Genomic DNA, 18710 nt, shown 5'->3' with positions numbered 1-18710 from the left:
TAATACTGTAATTCGTTTGGCCGCAAAAAAAAAAAAAAAAACAAAAAACAAAAAAAAAAGAATTAAGTTTTTTTTAATTTTTAAATAAAAAAAATTAAAAAGAATTATTTTTTTCTTTGTCATTAAAAAGAATTATTTTTAGATCACGGTTTTTAGAGTTCTCTGAATATAAGTTTTTTTTTTTAAAAATTTTTAAATTGAGTTTTTTATTATTTTTTTCCAAAGTTGGAGATAGATACCTGGTAGCCCACAAGATAGGACGTTGGTCTCGTCTGTCAAATAATTGGCCCAAACAAAATGGTCCTTTAGCATGAGGGGGCTTGGTCCATAAACATTTGGATGGGCTTTTTAAGAAAAAGATCCAAACTGCAGGACTGCAGATAGAGATTCCATGGAGTAATCCTATTGCGTCTATTTTTATTTAGAGTGAGAACTTCCTTTCTCGACCAAAAATCCAATCTTTAAAACAAAAAATCCAATCTTTGTTTGTCCCATGAAGAAACTAGTGCTCATATTCAATCTCACACTTTGTGGTAACTCTTCTTCTGCTTTAGACGTGATTTCTGTGTTTTCTTCTTCACAATAATTCCTATTAGATTTGTTTTCATAAATTCTTTTCTTCTTTACATAAATTTCTATTAAATTTAGAGTTGTCATAAGCTCCTTTGTTTTAGTTTTAGTTTTAGTTTTTTGAAAGGTCTATTAGATTTGTTTTCATAAACTCTACTTTACAAAAATTTCTATTAAATTTAGAGTTGTCAAGCTCCTTTAATCGGTAATTGTGTTTTTTTTGGGTAGCCTATGCAGAGATTATTAGCTAGAAATTATGAGTAAAAGAACGCAAAAGCACGAGGTACAATATTTTATATTTTATATGCATATAAATCTTTCAAAATTTATATTCGGTCTCTCTCTGTCTCTCTTTTTTTTTTTTTTTTCCGCCAATTGGATTAGCATGTTGTTTTTGCAGAAGCATTCTTTTTCATTTTTTTATTTTTAAAATTATTTTGGTTCATCAGAGTCAGAACTACATTGAGGATGGGATCAGTCGGCTGCCGGATGAAATTACTGTTTCAGTTCTCTGTCTTCTGGGAATTTTGATGCTTCACAAACAATTTTTGATCTTGAATCGAATCCAAAGTTACTGAAAGTAGAAAGATGTAGGTACATAAGTTGGGTGAACAAAGTCACGGAGTCGCATCGTGGTTCAACCATAGATGAGTTTAGGGTTTCTTTTTGTTTGAATAGATCTTCTAGTTGTGTGATTGATAGATGGATTGAGTTCGCGATAGCAAAGAGAGTTCAAAGGCTTGAGGTGGACTTGGAACCATGTTACTATGGATTGAGTCCCGATAGCAAAGAGAGCTCTAGAAAATTGGTTTGAGTCTGACTGCAGATATTTTTTGTACAAAATTATACCAAATGTTAGGTCTTGAATCTTGATCGAGTCCATCCTCCCCACATCACACTTAACCCCAACACTAGGTAGTGAATTTTTAAAATTTTTATTAATATTAACTCATGCTTTTCAGGCTAATGCAGCATTCGAACAACTTCCTGAATTTAGCAAGCTCAAGCACTTGACATTGCAACTTGTAGCAGATTATTTTTCAAAACTTCTCGTTTGGACTACCTTGATAAATGGATCACCTTTGCTGCATAAATTTAAATTGCAGGTAATTATAAATTTTTTTTATATAGATGTTTTGTATAATGACACTGGATAATTATTTCTCGTGTCTTCCTCTCTCAGTCTCAGCAATGGCCATGGATAGAAGTCACTTGCATTTGATAATGGTCTTCTTTATATGAAGTTTTTAAATTTTTCAGTTAAAATTGTAGTAATCTATGTAATTGGAAGTCATTAAAAAATAAAAATAAAAATAAAAATCTGTGTAGGATCCATCATGTAAATAACAGTGTATCATATATCTACTTGAAGTTGAAAGACATAACCGAAAAATAAAAAGCATATTACAATTGAAATATATATTGGTCGTTGCTTAGTAACTAAATCTCAATTTGTACTAACGGAGTATGTTGTTTTATTTTATTTTATTTTAATCTGTTATAGCAGTTCCATAAAGAAAGGCACGAGAGGGTCACAACCAATGCATATTGGATGTAATCAGGGCAAGATAAGTTGAGTGGGGTAGTTCTTTAGTGTTTTGTTTGATCTGTAAATCTAGCTAAGATTGAAAGACAAGTTTTATAGAGCAACTAATAGACCAATTTTTTTTTACTGGATAGAATGCTAGGCAATTAAGAAACAACATATATCCTTAACATTTACATATATGCAATGTTTTTGCTAATTACCTATTATATATTTTTAGTTACAATTATATTCTTGTCCAATACTAAAAAGTGTCAATTGCATCTTTTTAGATATGTTGATCCTGTTTCAAAATTTGTTGGGGATGACTTTTTTTTTTACATATATGCAATGTGGTACACAAGAATTGTTTTAGTCTTAAAATAATGAAATTTAATTTTGAGTTACGGACACATAAATGAAAGAGATACTTCCTTTTAGTGTCCCCTACGACAATATTGTTTTTCAATGAGTTGGCACGGCTGTCCATGTACGTAATTACACTATGTGAAGTGTTTGGTACATTTTTAAAATCAATTTAGCCTTGCTCGGATTCTGGAATCAACGTCCTATTTCGATTACAACTTGATTGAGCAAATATGTAGGGTATTATCCTAGTTTTTTAAATACTGATTAAGTTTCTTTGCTAATGGCTAGATGCTGATAAATTATTAATGATAGTTCTAGTACGATAGTTAAACTTCAGCCACAGAAGTTCCATTTCTAATATCTCCTCTCTTTTTTTGGTGCGGGGTTGAAGAAAGACTTTATAGACTCGTTTACCACTATTTTTAGTGTGAGGAGCATAATTTTTTTGTACATGGAAACTTTAACATACTGCTTTAATGTAAATCAGCACTCTGCTATAACTAAATTTAATTATTGTAAGTTGTTAATCTTTAATGAAGTGCTTGTTTGGATGTCATAACTGTTCCATCAATACTTCGTGGTATGCCCCTGTTTTCGTTGTTGAGTATCACTATGCGTTGGGACAGCTTTTGATTTGGCTGGTATATTTCCTTGAGTTTGAAATGCCTTATTTTTGTGCATTACCATTTCTTCTAAACCTGCAGGGAAATATATATATATATATATATATATATATATATATATATGTCTATTCCAAGTCTTTATTTTATGCCTTTTGGTAGTGTTAAAAGTTTCATACATTCAATTATATATATATGTATGTATATATGTATGTATCTCCTTCGGTTATACTCCTCGGCTAGACAAATAAGTTTAAATAGCGTTACTCATATTTTAAAAGAGCATGATTCACCACTTTTCTGTTTCACAGATAGAATATTTGGGACCTCGTGAGAAGCGATATGAAAGAAAAATGCTTGAAGGTGGCAATTGCCCCCATCAAAGCCTAAAGGAGGTGGAATTGGCTGGGTTTGTTGGCCGAGTTATTGACCTCGAGTTTGCCCACTACTTGATTAAGAATGCCGTCACATTGGAGAAGATTATAATTGATCGTCATTGTACAATTCGTGCTAGCAGACCAAGCCCGTGGCTGTTTGAGGAAACCAAGGAGAAACAATGCAAAACAGCGTGCTATGGAACTCCAAAAAAGTCTACCTTCAAGAATAAAAATGGAAATTATTTAATCTTGCTCAACTACATTTCGTTGCTGCTTGATGTTTAGTTTGTTCGTAGTTCTAAGATAATAAGTTGATTATTGGCAATTTGTTTGTACTTCTAAGAGAGTTTCGTGACTCTAACTATTACTACTACAACATCTAGTCCGCGCCTTTTTCTAGCTGGGGAAGGACAGGTAGATTTCTCGGAGTTTGAGTTCGTTTATTTCGTCGGAGCTTGGTTCTTGTCCCCCGAGAATTAGCTGCTGTTTGAAAAAATTTGAGGGACGTAGAGTGAGTGTGGAGTTACTTGCTGAAGTAATAAATAAAAATTCTCCTAATGTTTTATAAGCTGTTATTGAAAGTAGAACTGTTAATTTTAAATTCATAATGGTTTGAACTTTAATATTTGGTGTTTAGTGATAACTCGTTGATATTGTGTGCGCAAAGAGTGGATGTGCCATATTATACTGTGTGCCTATTCGATTCATTTACAAAGTTGAATTTTTATTTATTTATTTATTTTTCAAAACATTTTTAGGTTTTGAAATTTAAGGGAAAAATGAATATATATGAAGTTTTGGGATTCGGTGAACAGCGGACAAGAAGAAACAAAAAAATCCATATATAATACTTTAAAAAGAAACGTCCACCTATCAATTTTTCGAATGGTATGAGTTTTTTCAACACGTTGGCCACAAAACTGAAAACAAAAGAATATTTGAGCCAAATTCTAAAATAACTTCGAATTTTTTTTTAGTAATTTTTATACACCACCGGTCTAGTGGTATTTTATTTTCTCTCTTTTAAATAAATATATATGTGTGTGTGTGTGTGTGTGTGTATATATATATATATATATATATATATATATATATATATATTGAAAAAACAAAATGAAAATATTTTTTATTTTTATTTCTATACACCAACAACACGATAAATATGCAATTGCATTATAAGATGTGTATTATGTAATATGGACACAGATACACATGACACAAATATATTGACACGTCAAATTTTTAAAAAAATATAAATTTTTATTTATATACTAATATTGTAAAATTTTAATTCATTTGTAATTTTTAAACTAAGAGTTGTAATGACTTTTATATTATTTTGAGTCATTCCTTACTCAGCTTGGCCTTGTACTATGCTTTCAATTATTTGGGCTTATTGGAAGCTTTGTTACCCAAACATGTTTAGGTTTGGGCCGAAGGCCCTTTTCTGTAAATAGCTCTTTGTCAATATATTTGCTTCATAAGCTTACCCATTTAACAAAATATATATATATATATATATATATATTTGCTTCATTTTTCAAAAATAAAAAAACCTATGACGCATACGTTTTTTGCATGCTTTAGAGCAAGGCTTGCATAGAAACTTTGCGGGCTACGTGGGAATATCACATCACTGCCAACAATTTTGCAAATTGCTTTGAATCTCAGCACAACCTCTTTGAAGGACCCATCCCGCCTAATCTTTTTCAATTGACTAGATTAGAAGTTCTGGATCTCTCCAACAACAGATTCTCGAGTGAGATTCCAGCATATCTAACCAGAATGGCAGGCTTAACGCAGGTTTAACTGTCGAACAATCAACTGTCTAGAGTTGTACCGAAGTTTTAATCATTTGTTGTGGTTGTTACAAATGGGAATAAGGGTCTGATATACGCACCAGCACCAGCACCGCAGTCTCACAAACCCTAGTATCACGACCTTTCCTCTTCTCTTCTCTAAGAACTGAAAACCACTCGGTCACTATCTCGAGTTTACACTTAGGAACTTTACCAATATAAGTCGTATATAACTGTGAGGATATTGATAGTATTTCACAATTTTAATCTTATTTGCTTTTTTTAAAATGTTAATTATAATGGACATTTTTGTAAATGTACAACGCCGGTACAGGAAATGAGCCGGAAAGGACTGTCAGGGGGTGAAACTGATCATTTCTGATAGTTGAGGGACTGACTTGCTCAATTTTGTAGTTCAGATGGGTAAAATGCTGATTTCTAAAACTTGAAGGGGGTTTTATGCTTTTTTGCCATATATATATATATATACTAGGGTTATTGAACGATCTGGTGTTGCGCACCTTAGAGGTATAATAATGTCATCAAACGTTGAAAAGGAAAGTTGTAGGACCCGTGTCAGTTTGTGGCGAGACAAGAACCATTCTAAACTTTTTATAAAAAAAAATCATATTTGCGCCTGACTTTTGTTAAAAATAAATAAATAAATAAATATATATATATATAAATCACTCTAAAAATATATAATTGGACTTTTTAGTTTTTACTGAGTTAATTTGGTTAGCGTGAATTATCTAAAAAGATAAATGGCACGCGCGCACACACACATATATATTTATTAACCAATTGTATTTGTTATTTTATTACTATATTTATTGCATAGTATATATTACTTAGTATTGAATTCGAATCCATAAAGATACGTTTTGTATGTAAAATTATTTTTCTTTTCACCCTCTTTCCTTTTTTTTTTTTTTTTCTTTTTTTTACTTTTTATCATCAATTTCTTTTAAAAAAATTAATGCTAACCAAATGCCTGATAAAACTTAATTTTTTTTTTTTTTTTTTTTTCACTTCACTTTCTTTTTCTTTCACTTTTTATCATCAATTTCTAACTAACCAAACAGGCCATAACAAAATTTGAAACAAATTGTCCTTTAGAATTTCACAAGGGACAATAAAACGCTCAGCAAAGATAGAATTCATATTTCATATATAAAATTATTCATTTACATTACCCAACATCAACATCTTCATAATTATATCATTTGTGTTCTTTTTTTACTCACGTCAAAGCAGTCTCCCCTCTCTATGGTACCGTATTTGGCCCCAAAAAAAAGTTTCTAATAAAAATTTCATACTCGTCAATCACAATCTTATAGTTCTAACCGAGCGGCGAGGAAGAATAAGAGAAGATATCTATAATTCTTTTTTCATTTTCTATAATACTCTAATGAGTCAACCTTAATTCAATTCTAATAAGAAGAAGAGAGGCGAGCAGCGGCGCTGATTAGGGTTTTTGAAATAAAATTCTCTTCAATCTATAATCCATCTTTATATGCATCTCTTATACATATACATACTAGTTGGATTAACATATCACATATGAAAATGGGCTTCACTCAATTTTTTTATTATTATTATTTTTTAATTTTTTATTTTTAAATATTACAAATTTTTAAAAAAATATTACATATTTTTAAACCCATATCAATCTTTTATTAGGCCACATCCTTACATGCTCTAAGACAAATATTATCATTTCGTACTTACTTACTTACTTACAACCTTATATTTTTATCCAATATGTAGTGAAACATGCATGCAGTTATATTAACAATTTAACACCGCACGGTCTCTCTACCACACACACACACACACACACACACACACAAACACAAATCCCTGAACTAAATCGGCAGACCTCGTGATTATTCTCATGCCAACTGACAAACTGGCATTTAGCAAATTAGTTTTGAAAATTATATACTCAATTATTAATAATTAAATTGCATCAGTTTTACTATTCTTCGTATCATTCTCATTGTCATGCCAGTCCAACACTTTGTCAAGAGTCAAATACATCTGGAAATTGAATTTCAAAAGGTCAAAAAAATTGATGATGCGTTAGTTTGAATTATGTTTCGCAACATCCATCACGTTAAAAACCATAGTTCATAATAACATATTCGAACAAAATTCGTATAAATTGACCAATAAATGTTACACATCGAACTTGAAAAAATGTCCCCTACCAAACCATACAACGAACCATGGTTTGAACGATTTGATACTCCCAAACATAACTTTAAGGTATTTGAAATGAAATCCTTGTTTGAAAATAATTGAAATTTTAAGATGCTAAAATATTTACTCGTCCATCTGAAGCTGTGGGCTCAGTTAGCAGGCTCAGAATATCCAGCCTCTGGCTAAATCAAATGCAGAACAAAGTTTCTTCTGAGTTATGTCCCTGCCAACAACTGCTGGAAGCATACGTTTAACTACAGCCCTTACCATTTTCATGAAACTAAATCAGAAACAATTCATTGAAAAAAAGACCCCTTTCTCACGAAGGGTGTCCCACTCCCTTAGACAGCCCTCAAATTATAGGCATGCCACCTGTTTTTAACATTTTTTCAGCGTTCCATACCAGACATTGGAGAGTTTACAAGATCAACACAGATTACCACACATTGGAGAGTTTACAAGATTACAAAAAGTGTTTACATCCGCACAATCCATCTTCTGCGTCGGGCTTGATACCCTACAAGAAAAAAACCACACTGCATTAAAATATTAATTACATGATTGCACTGCTTATTCAAATTCTGACAACCATCACAACTGTAATACCATCTTTAATCATATAAGTAGATTACCCTCCACAACTGTAATCCAGCTATACTTTTTCTTATTCTAGCCTAGTACTAACAATGGATATAATCCTCTGGTCTCAAATCCTCTTTATTTTTTACCAAAACTTTTTGACAATACAAAAAATTGCACTCTTATTTAGCTGCCTATTCTAACTGTCCTCAAATTTTGAGTAGTGACTACTCTTTATCTGGATCTAATTTTCATACCACCAATATTACTAAACAGTCCAATATTACTAAAATTGTACACAATGATTAAATCCGAACTCACCATGAATGGGAATCTTCTCACTGCTAGACATTTGTTCGAGTGCAGTGCGCACAGCAAATTTCAGATTTGGAGCATATACAATCTGAGCTCACATCTTCCCACCTCCCACACCCCTCATGTGGATCAGCTCAGAGGCACACACCAACTCATCTGGTGTTGAAACAGAGATGGTGTACATCCCCGGAAAAGGTCCTCAATCTCTACAAGTTTCCCCCACTTTCTTTGATTCTTTGCTCACATGCTTTTCAAATCAGTCCGAACACATGCCAAATTCGCCTGTTAGGGATGGGTTTGAGATCAAGGAGGCGATGACCCGTTTGGAATTGGCAAGTGTTCGGACTGATTTGAAAGCATGTGAGCAAAGAATCACAGAAAGTGAGGGGAAACTTGTAGAGATTGAGGACCTTTTCCGGGGATGTACACCATGAGTTGGTGTGTGCCTTTGAGCTGATCCACATGAGGGGTGGTGGGAATATGCGAGCTCATGTGGTGTTGAAACAGAGATGGGAAACATTTCCCGGAAAAGGTCCCCTGAAAAAGTCCTCATCTGGTGTTGAAACAAAGATAGCGTACATCCCCGGAAAAGGACCCCAATCTCTACAAGTTTCCCCTCACTTTCTTTGATTCTTTGTTCATAGGATTTCAAATCGATCATATCTCAAGCTCATCCTTTAACTCCTTCAGACGCTTCATCTCATCGGTGAGATCAATGTACCGGCATAGCTTACAAAGTGATAGCATATTCATCTTCTTTCGTTCCATTCTGCTGAGAATAATAATTGATCAGAGCATTATAAGCAAAGGTTATGCCCTAGCAACATATTAATTTCATTCAACGTATCAATAATGTTATCTGAGAAACAAGTATAGAAAACAGTCCAACAGCCAATTAACATAAAAAAATAATAATAATAAAATAAAAAAAAAACAATCAATTTTTAATAAATGCGGCATAACAATCTTATAGAATAAAACTACTTGATCTCACATATAAATAAACAAGAATAGAAAACAATCTAGGGTAGTCTATTAACTTACAAAAAAAAAAAAAAAATCAATTTTTAGTAAATGGGACATAACAATCTTGTAGAATAGAACTACTTCGATCTCACATTTATTAAATAAGGGCAGATACATAGAACACTCAATTAACTTATTAAAAAAAAACAATCAATTTTTAGCGAATGGGGCATAACAATCTTATAGAATAGATGTCAAATCCTAACTTTCAAATTCCAAAATGTGGGAAAATAAGAAGAAAATAAATTAAAAATCATTGCAAATAACTTTAAACTTGAGCCTCATTTTTTAGTTTATTTTATTCATATATATATATATACATTTCCAAAAATATCTGGGTACTAGTTAATAATATGTACATCGTTCATATTTTGTCTAGCTAAGGGTCCAAAATCACGCAATCGATGAGCAATAATATGTTAATAAGTGTACATAAGTACAAAAGACGATGAATCTGAGTTCCTCAATAATGTCATTTCTAAGAGTATTGGCCTTCAAGACAATCTTATAGAATAGAACTACTTGATCTCACATATAAATAAACAAGAATAGAAAACAGTTCAGGTAGTCAATTAACTTCCAAAAAAAAAACAATCAATTTTTAGTAAATTGGGGCATTGGGCATAACAATTTTGTAGAATAGAACTACTTGATCTCACATTTATTACATAAGGGCAGATAGAAAGAACAGTCAATTAACTTACAAAAAAAACAATCAATATTTAGTAAATGGAGCATAACGATCTTGTAGAATAGATGTCAAACCCCGACTTTCAAATTCCAAATTGTGGGATAAGAAGAAAATAAATTAAAACTCATTGCAAATAACCTTAAACTAAAGCCTTATTTATTAGTGAGCAATAATATGTTAATAAGTGTACATAAGTACAAAAGACAATGAATCTGAGTTCCCCAATTCATTCCTAACCCTTACAAATGAGGGTTGGCCTTCTTTTTCTATCTAAAAAAATTAGACACATAATCATCTTGTGTAAGGTCAAGGCACAATATTAGTCTGCAAACAGTTCCGAAGACAAATAGATGATCATCAAAGCAACCAACGGGCAACCTATTCAACACATTCAGTAAGGAAATGCACACAACAATTTATCTATGAAGGTTGAATCCTAAATTGATACATAAACACTAGATTATTCAATGGACTAGACAAGTACAAAAGTATCCGGAAACAAGATAAAAAAAAATAATGGTAAAATAAGATCAATGAAAAGAAAATTGGAATTTAAATACGAGATCTAATGAACATGTAGCTATTGCCACCTCAGACAATTGACTATAAAAATTGACTTTAATCGGGATCTAATTATCTTGTAAAAAATATATAAAATAAGTATTTCCATATCAGTAGTAAAATTAAAATTAACTGATACACATAAATATGGATACTGGCTAATTGAAAATTGCTGTTCAATTCAGCATATTACAAGGCTACATAAGATCAACAAAAGGAGTGTGATAGAGATCTGGTCTGAGTGTTGAATGAGTTACAAAATTTGGAGAACCCACTGGATCGAGGGGTCTACATAACATATGAACCAGTAGAAAGAGAAAACCTAGATCTAGGGTTTCGTTTCAGCCTCAAGGGAGAGATCTAACTAGAAACGGTGAGAGAGACTAACCTGCTTCAAGCTGTCATCGGTCTCCTTCGCTATCGCCGGCGATGGCTCTGTGTCTTTAGCGCGAGAAAATGACGATCTGACTGAGTATTTCCGAATAACCCTTGAAGAAGCAAAGAAGATAATGAAGATTTTAGGGCTTTACACACACGAGGGAGCACTCTGGAAGGCATTTGCCTAGCGAGGCCTCCATCGTAAGGCGAATACCTTTAGCGTGGTCGACGACTTCGATGGTGTTCTAGGATCTCTCGAATGCTTCGAGGAGGTAGAGATCGACGCCGCTGTTTAAAGTGTCGGCGACGGCCATCGTCGGCGACGGCTCGAGGAAGGTCATCAATGTTGTCGGTGGAGGCTCATTTGTGATTGGGGATGTGGTTGCGAGGAAGGTCGTCAACTCGTTGCGAGCGTTTGCGTTTTTGGTTTCGATTGAGGAAAGAGAGTAGAGAGCGTAAGTGAGTGGAGAGAGAATTTGAGGTGAGCGAGAAGAAATAATTATGGGGCGGAGAGGTTAGGGATTGGTGGTGGGTTTGAGGGAGAAGCAGTGGCGGCTTGTTAGGGTTACTTTTTCTTTAATACTGTAATTCGTTTGGCCGCAAAAAAAAAAAAAAAAAACAAAAAACAAAAAAAAAAGAATTAAGTTTTTTTTAATTTTTAAATAAAAAAAATTAAAAAGAATTATTTTTTTCTTTGTCATTAAAAAGAATTATTTTTAGATCACGGTTTTTAGAGTTCTCTGAATATAAGTTTTTTTTTTTAAAAATTTTTAAATTGAGTTTTTTATTATTTTTTTCCAAAGTTGGAGATAGATACCTGGTAGCCCACAAGATAGGACGTTGGTCTCGTCTGTCAAATAATTGGCCCAAACAAAATGGTCCTTTAGCATGAGGGGGCTTGGTCCATAAACATTTGGATGGGCTTTTTAAGAAAAAGATCCAAACTGCAGGACTGCAGATAGAGATTCCATGGAGTAATCCTATTGCGTCTATTTTTATTTAGAGTTAGAACTTCCTTTCTCGACCAAAAATCCAATCTTTAAAACAAAAAATCCAATCTTTGTTTGTCCCATGAAGAAACTAGTGCTCATATTCAATCTCACACTTTGAGGTAACTCTTTTTCTGCTTTAGACGTGATTTCTGTGTTTTCTTCTTCACAATAATTCCTATTAGATTTGTTTTCATAAATTCTTTTCTTCTTTACATAAATTTCTATTAAATTTAGAGTTGTCATAAGCTCCTTTGTTTTAGTTTTAGTTTTAGTTTTTTGAAAGGTCTATTAGATTTGTTTTCATAAACTCTACTTTACAAAAATTTCTATTAAATTTAGAGTTGTCAAGCTCCTTTAATCGGTAATTGTGTTTTTTTTGGGTAGCCTATGCAGAGATTATTAGCTAGAAATTATGAGTAAAAGAACGCAAAAGCACGAGGTACAATATTTTATATTTTATATGCATATAAATCTTTCAAAATTTATATTCGGTCTCTCTCTGTCTCTCTTTTTTTTTTTTTTTCCGCCAATTGGATTAGCATGTTGTTTTTGCAGAAGCATTCTTTTTCATTTTTTTATTTTTAAAATTATTTTGGTTCATCAGAGTCAGAACTACATTGAGGATGGGATCAGTCGGCTGCCGGATGAAATTACTGTTTCAGTTCTCTGTCTTCTGGGAATTTTGATGCTTCACAAACAATTTTTGATCTTGAATCGAATCCAAAGTTACTGAAAGTAGAAAGATGTAGGTACATAAGTTGGGTGAACAAAGTCACGGAGTCGCATCGTGGTTCAACCATAGATGAGCTTAGGGTTTCTTTTTGTTTGAATAGATCTTCTAGTTGTGTGATTGATAGATGGATTGAGTTCGCGATAGCAAAGAGAGTTCAAAGGCTTGAGGTGGACTTGGAACCATGTTACTATGGATTGAGTCCCGATAGCAAAGAGAGCTCTAGAAAATTGGTTTGAGTCTGACTGCAGATATTTTTTGTACAAAATTATACCAAATGTTAGGTCTTGAATCTTGATCGAGTCCATCCTCCCCACATCACACTTAACCCCAACACTAGGTAGTGAATTTTTAAAATTTTTATTAATATTAACTCATGCTTTTCAGGCTAATGCAGCATTCGAACAACTTCCTGAATTTAGCAAGCTCAAGCACTTGACATTGCAACTTGTAGCAGATTATTTTTCAAAACTTCTCGTTTGGACTACCTTGATAAATGGATCACCTTTGCTGCATAAATTTAAATTGCAGGTAATTATAAATTTTTTTTATATAGATGTTTTGTATAATGACACTGGATAATTATTTCTCGTATCTTCCTCTCTCAGTTAGGGGTGGCAAATTATGACACGACACGACATCCCGACATGAATACGACACGAGTTAAAAGGGTTTGGGTTTGGCATAAACGAATTTGGGTCATAAAAGGGCCTACACGATTAACCCGTTTACTTAACCGTGTCGGGTTAGGGTTGAAGGGTTCAACCCGTGTAACCCGTTTAAGACCCATTTAACTTAACATGTTATAATCATGAATATAACCTATATAATATATTACCTATTTAAACCCAATTACTATGAACAGTTAAGTCATTGCAACATAAACCTTGTCTATGCCTTATGATTTTTCTTTTTATTTTGAATATCTGGTAAATTATGACAATATTTTTCTATTATTTAGTATTTAATTAAATATTAAATGTCTCGTTTTAATAAATAGGTTATTAAACGGGTTAACACGATTACCTGTTTAATAAATGGGTTGGGTTCGTATTGAGATTCTTGACACGATTATTAAATAGTTTAGATTTTGGTTTACCTATTTAGTATAATACCTTTACATCGACACGACCCACGAACACAAATTGCCACCCCTACGCTCAGCAATGGCCATGGATAGAAGTCACTTGCATTTGATAATGGTCTTCTTTATTTGAAGTTTTTAAATTTTTCAGTTAAAATTGTAGTAATCTATATAATTGGAAGTCATTAAAAAATAAAAATAAAAATAAAAATCTGTGTAGGATCCATCATTTAAATAACAGTGTATCATATATCTACTTGAAGTTGAAAGACATAACCGAAAAATAAAAAGCATATTACAATTGAAATATATAGTGGTCGTTGCTTAATAACTAAATCTCAATTTGTATTAACGGAATATGTTATTTTATTTTATTTTAATGTGTTATAGTAGTTCCATAAAGAAAGGCATGAGAGGGTCACAACCAATGCATTTAGTATTTTGTTTGATCTGTAAATCCAGCTAAGATTGAAAGACAAGTTTTATAGATCAACTAATAGACCAATTGTTTTTTACAGGATAGAATGCTAGGCAATTAAGAAACAACATATATCCTTAACATTTTAACATTTACATATATACAATGTTTTTGCTAATTACCTATTATATATTTTTAGTTACAATTATATTCTTGTCCAATACTAAAAAGTGTCAATTGCATCTTTTTAGATATGTTGATCCCATTTCAAAATTTGTTGGGGATGACTTTTTTTTTACATATATGCAATGTGTTACACAAGACTTGTTTTAGTCTAAAATAATGAAATTTATTTTTGAGTTACGGACACATAAATGAAAGAGATACTTCCTTTTAGTGTCCCCTACGACAATATTGTTTCTCAATGAGTTGGCACGGCTGTCCATGTACGTAAAGAAAAATTTACTCGAATTTCTTTTAGTGGAACAACCTGTAATAGTTGTGATGTTTGTAAAGTACATTTTTTACTAAACGGAACCGAATATACTATTTACAATATATTGCTATTATATGCTATACAAATTGAGTCAAAAAGGGCACGTTTATTTTTTATTTTTTATATTTTTTTTAATTTATAAATCAGTAAAAAAATTTAGCATAAACTAGTGATTTAAATTGGCAATAGAAAGGTTGTACGTAGTATTTATTAAGCTTACCCATGTGGTACTACTTCTCACTTTGGGTGATTAGATCATTCTCATTGTCATGCCTGTAATTGCAAAAATTAGTTTTGAAAATTATGTACTCAATTATTAATATTTAAATTGATGATGTGTTAGTTGCAGTATAGTTTCGCAATATCAATCGTGTTACAAATCATGATTAGCAGTATTGGTCGCGATGTAACATATTCAAAACAAAACCAGCATAAACTAACTGATATAGATTAATTGAACTCAAAAAAATAACCGATACAAACCATAGTTTAAACGATTTGATACTCCCTAACATAGGGTTAAGTATTTGAAATGAAATCCTTGTTTGAAAATAATTGAAATTTTAAGATGCTAAAACATTTACTCGTACTCTCAGAACCAACAACTGCTGGAAGCATACATTTAACTATAACCCTAATCATTTTCATGAAACTAAATCAGAAACAATTCATTGAAAAAAAGACCCTTTCTCAAGGGTGTCCCACTCCCCTAGACAGCCCTCAAATTATAGGCATGCCTCCTTTTTTTTCAACATTTTTCGGAGTTCCACAAGATACTGTGTTTATATCCACGCAATCCATCTTCAGCGTCGGGCTTGATCACAGATTACAAAAAGTGTTTATTTACTCGTACGCTCGGAATATCCAGCCTCTGGAACGCAGAACAAAGTTTCTTCGAGTTATGTCCGTCGAGTTATGTCCCTGCCAACAACTGCTGGAAGCATACATTTAACTACAGCCCTAATTATTTTCATGAAACTAAACCAGAAACAATTCATTGAAAAAAAACCCTTCGGGCTTGATACTCTAGAAGAAAAAAACACACTGCATTAAAATATTAACTACATGATTGCACTGGTTATTCAAATTCTTCACATTACTAAACAGTCCAATATTACTAAAATCGTACACAATGATTAAATCCAAACCCACCATGAATGGGAATCTTCTCAGTTCTGAACATTTGTTCGAATGCAATGCGTGCAGCAAATTTCAGATTTGGAGCATATACAATCTGAGCTCGTGTACATCCCCGGAAAAGGTCCTCAATCTCTACAAGTTTCCCCTCACTTTCTTTGATTCTTTACTCACATGATTTCAAATAAGTCCGAACAAAAGTGTACATAAGTACAGAAGCCGAACAAAAGTGTACATAAGTACAGAAGACGATGAATCTGAATTCGTACAGAAGACTATGAATCTGAATTCCTCAATAATGTCATTTCTAACCCTTATAAAAGAGCATTGGCCTTCTTTTACTATCTAAAAAAATAGACGTAGGTTAAGACAATCTTATAGAATCGAACTACTTGATCTCACATATAAATAAACAAGAATAGAAAACAGTTCAGGGTAGTCAATTAACTTCAAAAAAACAAAACAATCAATTTTTAGTAAATTGGGCCTAACAATCTGAACTACTTAATCTCACATTTATTAAATAAATAAGGGCAGATACAAAGAATAGTCAATTAACTTGAAAAAAAAAAAAAAAAAATCAATTTTTAGTAAATGGAGAATAGATGTCAAACCCCGACTTTCAAATTTCAAATTGTGGGATAGAAGAAAATAAATTAAAACTCGTTGCAAATAACCTTAAACTAAAGCATTATTTATTAGTTTATTTTATTCACACACATATATATACACACACATTTACAAAAATATCTGAGTGCTAGCTAATAACATGTATATTGTTTATACTTTGTCTAGCTAAGGGTCCATAATCACGTAATCGCTGAGCAATAATATGTTAATAAGTGTACATAAGTACAAAAGACGATGAATATGAGTTCCTCAATAATGTGATTTCTAACCCTTATAAAAGAGCATTGGCCTTCTTTTACCATCTAAAAAATTAGACACATAATCATCTTGTGTAAGGTCAAGGCACAATATTAGTCTGCAAACAGTTCTGAAGACAAATAGATGATCAACAAAGCAACCAACATGCCACCTAATCAACAAATCCGGTAAGGAAATGCACACATCTATGAAGGTTGAATCCTAAATTGATACATAAACACTAGATTATTCAATGGACTAGATATACAAAAGTAAAAGTATCCGGAAACAAGATAAAAAATAATAATAATAAAATAAGATCAATGAAAAGAAAATTGGAATTTAAATACGAGATCTAATGAACATGTAGCTATTGCCACCTCAGACAATTGACTATAAAAATTGACTTTAAACGGGATCTAATTATCTTGTAAAAAATATATAAAATAATTTATCCATATCAGTAGTAAAATTAACTGATACACATATATATGGATACTGGCTAATTGAAAATTGTTCTTCAATTCAGCATATTACAAGGCTACATAAGATCAACAAAAGAAGTGTGCTAGAGATCTGGTCAACAGATCTGGTCTGAGTGTTGAATGAGTTACAAAATCCTAACTCGGCAACCACATAACATTTGAACCAGTAGAAAGAGCAAACCTAGATCTAGGGTTTCGTTTCAGCCTCAAGGGAGAGATCTAACTAGAAACGGTGAGAGAGACTAACCTGCTTCAAGCTGTCATCGGTCTCCTTCGCTATCGCCGGCGATGGCTCTGTGTCTTTAGCGCGAGAAAATAACGATCTGACTGCGTATTTCCGAAGAACCCGAACCCTTGAAGAAGCAAAGAAGATAATGAAGATTTTAGGGCTTTACACACACGAGGGAGCACTCTGGAAGGTATTTGCCTAGCGAGGCCTCCATGGTCAGGCAAATACCTTTAGCGTGGTCGACGACTTCGATGGTGTTATAGGATCTCTCGAATGCTTCGAGGAGGTAGAGATCGACGCAGCTGTTTAAAGTGGCGGGTGGTGGTCATCGTCGGCGACGGCTCGAGGAAGGTCATCAACGTTGCTCATTTGTGTTTGGGGATGTGGTTGCGAGGAAGGTCGTCAACTCGTTGCGAGCGTTTGCGTTTTTGGTTTCGATTGAGGAAAGAGAGTAGAGAGCGAAAGAGAGTGGAGAGAGAATTTGGGGTGAGCGAGGAGAAATAATTATGGGGCGGAGAGGCTAGGGATTGGTGGTGGGTTTGAGGGAGAAGCAGTGCCGGCTTGTTTGGCTTTAGGGTTAGGGTAAAGAGAATAAGTGAGCGAGGAGAGAGAAAATTTGGGTTTTTAGATGGATTGTACCCGTTAACCCATTTGCTATCTAAAAAAATTTCAGATCCGAGACTGACTTTATGTCATTCAAAGCTTGTTTCTATGTTTCCAAAAGCAACTGTACTTTTTCTTTAAAACTGTAATTCGTTTGGCCCAAAAAAAAAAACAAAGAAAAGAACAGAAAAGACTACAGTTGCTTTTGGAAACACAGAATCACCATATTCAAAATAAATTAGAAAAAAATAGGATACGTTTTCTTTGTCATTAAAAAGAATTATTTTTAGATCACACTTTTTTGAGTTCTCTAAAAATAAGTTTTTTTTTTTTTTTTAATTTTTAAATTGAGTTTTTTATTATTTTTTTCCAAAGTTGGAGATAGATACCTGGTAGCCCACAAGATAGGAAGTTGGGCTCGTCTGTGAAATTATTGGCCCAAAAAAAAAGGTCCTTTAGTATAAGGGGACTTGGTCCATGAACTTTTGGATGGGCTTTTTGAGATAAAGATCCAAACTGCAAACTGCAAACTGCAGATAGATTCCATGGAGTAATCCTATTACGTCTATTTTTATTTAGAGTGAGAACTTCCTTTCTCGACCAAAAATCCAATCATTAGAGTTGTCATAAGCTCCCTTCTTCTTTTTTTTTTTA

At 32.9% G+C, this 18710-nt stretch overlaps 1 protein-coding gene and 3 long non-coding RNA genes across 4 annotated transcripts; 2 read left to right on the top strand and 2 right to left on the bottom strand.

The window, feature by feature from the left end:
* Nucleotides 1-9: 9 nt before the first annotated feature.
* LOC132303915 (uncharacterized) lies at nt 10-4068 on the top strand. Its single transcript, XM_059801372.1, has 4 exons — nt 10-533; nt 799-853; nt 1533-1676; nt 3396-4068. The coding sequence occupies exons 2-4, from the start codon at nt 827-829 to the stop codon at nt 3744-3746; spliced, it is 522 nt and encodes a 173-aa protein (XP_059657355.1). The 5' UTR covers nt 10-533; nt 799-826; the 3' UTR covers nt 3747-4068.
* Nucleotides 4069-7710: 3642 nt separating this feature from the next.
* On the bottom strand, nt 7711-11582 carry LOC132303913 (uncharacterized). The gene is made up of 3 exons (XR_009481434.1): nt 11026-11582; nt 8366-9128; nt 7711-7982 (listed from the first exon to the last, which is right to left on the bottom strand). It is a non-coding gene; the product is annotated as an uncharacterized LOC132303913 (long non-coding RNA).
* Nucleotides 11583-12028: 446 nt separating this feature from the next.
* Nucleotides 12029-13265, top strand: LOC132303914 (uncharacterized). Its single transcript, XR_009481435.1, has 3 exons — nt 12029-12126; nt 12392-12446; nt 13125-13265. It is a non-coding gene; the product is annotated as an uncharacterized LOC132303914 (long non-coding RNA).
* A 2467-nt stretch (nt 13266-15732) lies between these two features.
* On the bottom strand, nt 15733-18500 carry LOC132303912 (uncharacterized). The gene is made up of 2 exons (XR_009481433.1): nt 17472-18500; nt 15733-16217 (listed from the first exon to the last, which is right to left on the bottom strand). It is a non-coding gene; the product is annotated as an uncharacterized LOC132303912 (long non-coding RNA).
* Between the last annotated feature and the right edge of the window lie 210 nt (nt 18501-18710).

This window comes from Cornus florida, unplaced genomic scaffold, assembly GCF_030987335.1.
Source record: "Cornus florida cultivar Cherokee Brave unplaced genomic scaffold, ASM3098733v1 CherokeeBrave_3.0.0_Hap2_Chr04, whole genome shotgun sequence".
NCBI lineage: Eukaryota > Viridiplantae > Streptophyta > Magnoliopsida > Cornales > Cornaceae > Cornus > Cornus florida.
This window is presented reverse-complemented; position numbering and strand designations above follow the sequence as displayed.

Excerpts from the sequence above, each read along its gene's own strand:
- LOC132303915 (XM_059801372.1), top strand. The coding sequence starts at position 827 with ATGAGTAAAAGAACGCAAAAGCACGAG. Across the intron at positions 854-1,532 it reads AAAGAACGCAAAAGCACGAG|GCTAATGCAGCATTCGAACA; the intron begins GTACAATATTTT and ends CATGCTTTTCAG. Across the intron at positions 1,677-3,395 it reads TGCATAAATTTAAATTGCAG|ATAGAATATTTGGGACCTCG; the intron begins GTAATTATAAAT and ends TCTGTTTCACAG.